A 7640-nucleotide genomic window follows, 5' to 3' on the forward strand; every position below is an offset into this window, starting at 1 on the left:
TTCTGTAGCAGTACTCTAGTGGTACTGGTACCACGACGGAGCCGCTGCCGGGGCCTCCATTTTGACAGTTATATTTTGCCAGAGGCAGCTAGCACCGTGCTACGGACTACGGTACAGCAGCGAAGCACAGTACACCTCGCGCAGGGAGCATGCATGAGCCGGCGGTGTCTTTAGTAATATACTCCAGACCTCCGTCCAGTAATACGATAACTACAGAGTACTACTAGATAGATAAGTTAAAAGTGCCGGCCGCGGCCGGCCTAGCTGCAGCTACGGCACGGAGTACCTCTCATATAAATCCATCCCGTGTCCCATCAAAGCAAGTGCTCCCTTCTCCCGGCCTCTCTCTACTCTACCCCTCCCTCTGAGACATGGCGAAGGAAGGCACCACCGACGGCGCCTGGCACGGGCACGGCCGTGAGGTGACCATCACGGCCGTCTCGACGGTGGCGCCGGCGCTGCCGGTGCATGAGCACCGACTGCCGCTGTCGAACCTGGACCTCCTGCTGCCGCCCATGGACGTCGGCGTCTTCTTCTGCTACGCCGCGGACCCAGGTGACCGCAACCACCACCCGGCCGCGGTCCTCAAGGTGGCGCTGGCAAAGACGCTGGTGGCGTACTACCCGCTGGCCGGGGAGGTGGTGGCCAACGCGGCGGGGGAGCCGGAGCTGCTGTGCAGCAGCCGTGGGGTGGACGTCGCGGAGGCGACCGCCGACGGCACCGTGCTGCAGGACCTGCGCCTGGGCCTGCCGGACGAGAGCATCGAGCCGCTCGTGCCCAAGAAGAAGGCCGGCGTCATGTCCGTGCAGGTTCGATCCATTCATATATATCCTTTCAACTTTCATATCTCTTAGAAAAATAAAATAAAATCTACAGTAACATGCTCGGTTATTAATTGCAAGCCTGCACAAAACTAGTAGTACAAATTTACTTTGGAAAAAATACAGTTGGACTGCGACGACTGGACTGGTTGGTAACATAGCATCATGTGGCAATATAAATACTCCAGTTACACGTACATGTACGTGCATCGTGTGTATATCAGAATAGTAAGAATTTAAAACAAAAGCTTGTATATACTACGTAGATTATTCGATCATCAGTAAACCGTTTAACCACCGTCTGATCATGGTGAAACGCTACGGGTGTCGCCCATGCTGACCGTGCACGAGGTAAGGGGGAGCTTGGGTACGCCGCAGGTGCGGCGGCGCTGTTGTGTCGCCCAAAATGCACGCTACAAGCGTTCCCTCTCCTGAAACACTTACAACATATGTCTGAAACATATATAACATTCAGATGAAATACTTAAAATATACGTCTAAAACATTCAGATATAAGTTGCAATACTTATAACATATAAAAGATGACAGACGAAACACTTACAAAAAAGTGTCCTGAAAAACACTTGAAACTCATAGCAAAACATACGCAACATCTAGATAAAACACTTGCAACATATGTGTGAAACATATGCAACATCCAGATAAACACACTTGCAACATATGTCTGAAAAATAGATGAAGCATTGGTAACAGACGCTTGCAACATACATGTACAAACTATTGCAACAAATGCAACATCTCAATCTACTTTTGCAACATCCGTATGTAACACTTACAGCATAACTGTGAAACATCTGAACATTTAAAATGTACGCTCGCAACATGAGCTTTCAACGTGTAACACCATCGGTGTTACGCCCTAAACAAACTACTAAATTATTTTATGAGCATCATGTTTATGTAATAATGCATGTGATAGAACATGTTGATAAATTTCTGGTAGCCTAAAATGACTGGTAAAAATGTTAAATGGAAATCTATTCAATAACCCATGTTATGTCAAGTAGGGTGGAAAACCAATTTTTATTGAGAAAAGTATTATAGAATATGTGTGTGACACCTAAATAAGGTTTCAAGTACAAACTTTGTGGGTGACAATGCAACTCTTGCTGTAGAAAAATAATATGAATAACTAGTATTTCTAATGGCTTCAATTCAGCTCAAGACTTAGAAGAAATTTTAAGATTGAAAACAGTGTGACAATGCCATGTCGGTGAATTAATTCTGGAAAAATATAGCTAAAGGTCAATGCTGTGTTTTTGCTCCTTATGGTAGACTGATGTACCCTCATTAGCATGGTCGAGGTAGTTTAGTTTCAACTGTGTTAGGTTAGTTTTTAGACATGCTTTAAAATTCGTGCACGTCATATGCCTGGCTTGTGCGCACGGTCACCTCGCGTGGCCGCTCGTCGTCGTGCGGCTGGCCACGTTCTGCGCACCGCCGTGCCGAGCCCGGTCGGCCTGTCTGGCCGTGGGTTGGCTGTGGCCGGCCCCAGTGGGCCATTGTCATCGCCCTATAACTGCTGGCCGTCACGCTGCCGCCCCACCTCGTTGCTGCGCGCACCACTGCGCCATGCCAGAGGGCTGCCACTACGCTACGCCGGTGCAGCCGCTGCGTGGTCACGTGGTGAGGCAGTCGTCGTGATGCTGTTGTTAGGTGCCCCTGCTGTCGCCGTGTGCGTGCGCCATTTGGACTGCTGATCCGCACGCGGGGTCGGGTCGAGGCCTGGGCCGTTGTTGCCATGGCTATGTGGCAATCGCCCTGCCCTACGATTCACCTACCGTGAGTCCATGTCGCTGCTCGCCGCGTCTGGGTCAACAGACCCTAGCTTCAGGGTGACGGTGACGCCTCCCTGCTTTGCCCTGTCCCGCTAGCCGACGCTGGTGTGCCGTTCGGGCCCGGCTACCGCATTCAAGTGCTTCGCGTGCTGGCACCCCTCGTGGCTCCATCTAAGCACTACCCGACGCGCCTCCTGCCCTCGCTCATGCGGCCATGTCCTCGTGTTGTCGTACCCTATCGGGTTGTGGCTGGGTCACCTCTGATGTGGCCGCGTCGCGTGATGTAGCAGTGGCGATGCTCCGCCCTCTCCCCTTCATAATCACCAACTCAAAGCTTCCTAGCCCAATTCCTCGCGTCTGTGAGAAGCAGAGGGAGTTAGCTAGACGCCCCACTCTCGTCGGGTCCAGCGGTGGTCTGGCGACCAGCAGAGGAACTTCACGGTTGCGGCACTGTGGATTACGGGCTCCGAGGGCACTGGCGAGGCCGGTGACCAGTAGAGGAACTCCACGGTTGCGGCACTGTGGTGCACAGTCGCGGTGGAGCATGATTTTGCGGCTATGCCGTGGAGAGCCTTATGGAGAATGGATAAGGGGATAAGGTTAGAGGCGAGTGGACAAAGGAATACGCCAGTCAGGCTGTTGGGTTGGTGCCCGCGAACGCAACGTCGCATTACCGTATAAAAACAGGGGGGCTGCTTGGTTTCGAGCAGGAGCAGGCAAATTTTGCAAAAACCATCCAAAACTGAGGCATTCAGCTTCCAATCTCAACACAAAATGCAACTGAATAATAACCTCTCACGCACTGTTGCAAACTACACTGCACCGCACTATACTTGTATACATGCACTTGCTATAATCATGACATCATCATTCATCACTGTAAATCTAGCACATGCACGCAGGTGACCAAGTTCAAGTGCGGCGGAGCCGTCGTCGGGTGCACCTTCGACCACCGCATCTGCGACGCCTACTCCTTCAACATGTTCCTCGTCGGGTGGACCGTGGCCGCCCGTGGCGGCTCAGCACCTCCGGCCCCGTCCTTCCACCGCTCGTTCCTTGCACCGCGCGAACCAGCACCACTCTGCACCACCGGCAACCTCGTGGACCGCCTCTTCGTCCCCGTGAGCCGCGTTCCAGCACTGCCAGACACACCCGCCGTCAACCGCATCTACCGCGTGTCCGCCGCCGACGTCACGGCGCTTCAGGCCTCGGCGGGGTCCGGGCGCACGAAGCTGGAGGCGTTCACGGCGCACCTGTGGGGGCTCTACGCCAAGGCTGCAGCAGCCTTGCGGCGTCAGCCGCATTCGTGCTGCATGGGCGTGGTGGTGGACGGGCGCACTCGCCTCCGCCGTGACGGCGCCATGAGCACCTACTTCGGCAACGTGCTGACCATCCCCTACGCTGTCATGGGCACCGGCGCCCTGAGTACCATGGCCCTCGCCGACGTGGCGGACGACGTGCACCGGTGGGTGGCGGAGGCCGCGACCGGCGAGCACTTCCGCGAGCTCGTCGACTGGGTGGAGGCGCAGCGGCCGGAGCCCACGGTGGCGAGGGCGCACCTGTGCCGCGGCAACGGCGACGAGGACGCGATGGCCTGCGTGGTGTCATCGGGGATGCGGCTCCCCGTCGGCGAGGTGGACTTCGGGTGGGGCCGGCCGGCGTTCGCGTCGTACCACTTCCCCTGGCCCGGCGGCGCAGGGTACGTGATGCCGATGCCGAGCGCGCGCGGGGACGGCGACTGGGTGGTGTACGTGCACGCGGCGCCGGAGGTGGTGGAGGTGATGGAGGCCGAATCGACGGTGTTCAGAGCGCTGGAGGGTAGCTACGTGTTCGACCGGGCGAATTGAATTAAGCGCGCGCCTGGCCGGCTCCCGGCTGAGATGCATGCTAGCTGCTGGAACGTGATGGCGCCATCGTGCCATCGTCGTCCGTGCATGTATGTGTATATATATGTATATGTACGTGTCTGGTAATGTGCGGTGTAGGTATACGTACGTGTGGAACTTCGGTTCAAAGTGTAATTAATATATACTAATGTGCCCATGTGTTGCAACGGAATTCAATACGTGCAATCATACACGTGCGTTGCAATAGAATCCAATACACATAGGAATAAGACTCCGTATCATCGCTAGATATTTGAGTTGTTCTAACTCATATGAATATAGTTTATGAGCCCGGTTCATGTACAAGATACGTAGGGTGCGACCCAATATGTATTAGAATCGAAATGCGCATCATCGCTAGATATGAGTCCTAACTCGTATAAGTATGAACATGAGTTTGGGTCACATATGAGACAAAGAAAACGAGAAATTTTATAGAGATAAGGTGTAGCTATAGATATATAAAATAAAATAGTGAATAGAGAGAAATTTTGCCTCCTTAATAGAGTATATAGATAAAGTATAGATGATATATAAAATAACATATATAGATATAGGTAGATATAGATAAAAAAAACTGCAAATATTTAGAAAAAGGAAAGTTAACAGAAAAAATTATGAAACGGACACAAAAGAAATAGACCGAAGATATTATTCGCACATGAACACGTCACCGTGTGCCTTCGATGATGAGCACGATACACAGGATACATCGCCGGAGGAGCCTCACTGAGAGCGCGATACGTAGCACGCCGACGAGGTCTCTTGAGACCCAAAATCCCACACGCTCGAGAGGGATCTTGTCAGGGTGTGCGACAGCTATGGACTGCTCTAGTTGGCCTAACCGCTTTAGGGCTTTGCCATCGTTGAAGCAACGAGTATTGTCAACAACGAAGAAATAGAAGGGATGGTAAATTCGAAGATATGATGAAAATAATAGTAGATGTGTTTAATAGATTTGATTGTACGTTGTCAATCGACACTCACTCCTAATATTTATAGGGCAGCTCGACGTCGTGAGTACAAGAGCCCAAAATCTAATAGGATCACGTGAGCCAAACCCGCCATATCCATTTTCTATAAACTGAACTAAACATAGTTGGGCTCGATGGAATTCCGGCCAAGGCCGCCACGTACATGCTACTTGGTGCTCTCAATTATCTGAACCTTGTACGGTCAAATCAGCATTATTGGCAATTAAACAAATCCGTTTTGTTTTCCTTGGGTATCCACAAAGCTGCTTGCAATTGAACTCCATCATCGAGTACCAAACGGACTCCACCGCGCACAGCCTCGTCAGCGTCCAGAACCCTGCATCCTAGATGAAATTCTACTAGAAAAGCCAGACAAAAAATCCTGCAACTGGCGAGTCCTGAACGGACACGGAAAACAAATACGGACAGAAAAAAAGATTACCGAAGGTGACGGGACATATAGAAGGTTGGACGAAAAAATTATTGGTGGCAGAAATTTTGTCTCTTTAATATTATGTATAGATTTAATAAGTGTGGTATTCCTATCACGTTTATCTATCACCACAGAAAATCTCGGAGCGTCTCCAAGACATTAGGTAAATCGTTTTGTAAATATAAATATGGCTATTATTAAGTAAAAATCGTCTCCAACAGCTATAGATGGCTCTCCAAATTTGGTAGTTCGTCATCCTGAAATTGCGGTCTCCATACATGGACAGCCAAAGTCGCTCGCCATCCGGCCCTTTCCCGCGCGCTGCCCCTTCTTCCCGTGCGCTGCCCCTTCTTCCGGCACGAACACGATCACGTGCACGCTGTCTGCTTCAGCTTCCTCCGCCCACTTACCTGTTCCCCAATCACCGGCAGCGCGCGATGTCCCTTCTGCCACGGCCCCATGGTCCGGCACCTGTGCGCGGGGGGTACGACAACCTGGTTGCCTGGTCATCTTCTCCGATGGACTTGCTCGCCGGCGGTTCCATGGCTCAAGGAAGCCAGGACTCCGTTGGTTGCGAGGGCCATGTGGATCTAGAATGGATGGAGAGCAGAGAGGTCGGATTGATGCGGCATCGAGTGATTCCTCCCACTGACCTCAATGGCCAACCATCTGAGGCCCCTCCCCAAACGTGAGCCAGCCGCCACAGTTCCCCTTCCCAGATGTAGCACATGGCGTCGTCGAGGAATTATCGGTGAGGTCTTGGTCATTTTATTTCGTTTGTCAGTACGTTCCTAGCAGTGGATGAATTTTGCTCCTCTATGTTAGAATGGATTGTCATGATTGGTCTCTATATTTTGCTCGTCTGTTTAGTGGATGAACTTTGGTATATAGATTGATGGTGGCAATGGGGAGTACTATGTAGCAATTTACAAATTCTCTAATCGACCGAGATAATTATCTGTCAATTTACAAAATTATATGTGCAGAGGGCCAAATTCAACAAACCTTCTAGCCGACTTGGGCAGCCAACAGGCTGCCGCGATTCCCTTTCAAGCCGTGCGGCCGGCTGGATGTCGCACTGACCCGCCGTGGCTGGGGCAGCCACCAGCAGGCTGCCGCGATTCACCGTCAAGCCGTGCGCGGCCGGCTGCCGGCCCCCTGCGTGCCTTGATGACTGGGCACAACCCGACAACGTGCCTAGAGAGTAAGGCACCACCCGGAATGACACGATGCACAAGAGAGCCGTGCTTGCATGGCATGATGCAAGTCCCACCTGTAGCTTCAACTCTGCAAGTCACAAGTAGCTTAGAGCAAGTAAAATAATACACTTCACCTTGTCTTATAGCCAAGACACATCAGCAAATGCATACGTAGGCCTTGTTTAGATTGCAAGTTTTTTCACTCTCTCTCCATCACATTAAATCTTTGGACACATGCATGGAGTATTAAATATAGATAAAAAAAAACTAATTATACAGTTTAATTGTAAATTACGAGACGAATCTTTTGAGCCTAGTTAGGCCATGATTGGACAATAATTGTCAAATACAAACGAAAGTGCTACAGTGCCAAATACTGATTCCTAACCCCAATCTAAACAAGACCGAAGACAAGAGAGAAATGAGTAAGAGAAGAAGCTTTGTTGCAACATCCAGTGCCAGGCGCTTGCACAATTCCCTATGGTCATGGGGCCCACCACCACTTGTTCTCCCGTGATGACCCACCCC

The 7640-nt window shown here is 51.3% G+C and overlaps 1 protein-coding gene across 1 annotated transcript; it reads left to right on the forward strand.

Moving 5' to 3' along the window:
* Positions 1-371: 371 nt before the first annotated feature.
* On the forward strand, positions 372-4589 carry LOC136495212 (coniferyl alcohol acyltransferase-like). Its single transcript, XM_066491197.1, has 2 exons — positions 372-809; positions 3523-4589. The coding sequence occupies exons 1-2, from the start codon at positions 372-374 to the stop codon at positions 4465-4467; spliced, it is 1383 nt and encodes a 460-aa protein (XP_066347294.1). The 3' UTR covers positions 4468-4589.
* Positions 4590-7640: the final 3051 nt, after the last annotated feature.

The sequence above is a fragment of the Miscanthus floridulus genome, chromosome 12, assembly GCF_019320115.1.
Source record: "Miscanthus floridulus cultivar M001 chromosome 12, ASM1932011v1, whole genome shotgun sequence".
In the NCBI taxonomy this organism is placed as follows: domain Eukaryota; kingdom Viridiplantae; phylum Streptophyta; class Magnoliopsida; order Poales; family Poaceae; genus Miscanthus; species Miscanthus floridulus.

Coding starts and splice junctions, on each gene's coding strand:
- LOC136495212 (XM_066491197.1), top strand. CDS start 372: ATGGCGAAGGAAGGCACCACCGACGGCGCCTGGCACGGGCACGGCCGT. Junction 810..3,522: donor CCGGCGTCATGTCCGTGCAG/GTTCGATCCATT, acceptor ACATGCACGCAG/GTGACCAAGTTCAAGTGCGG.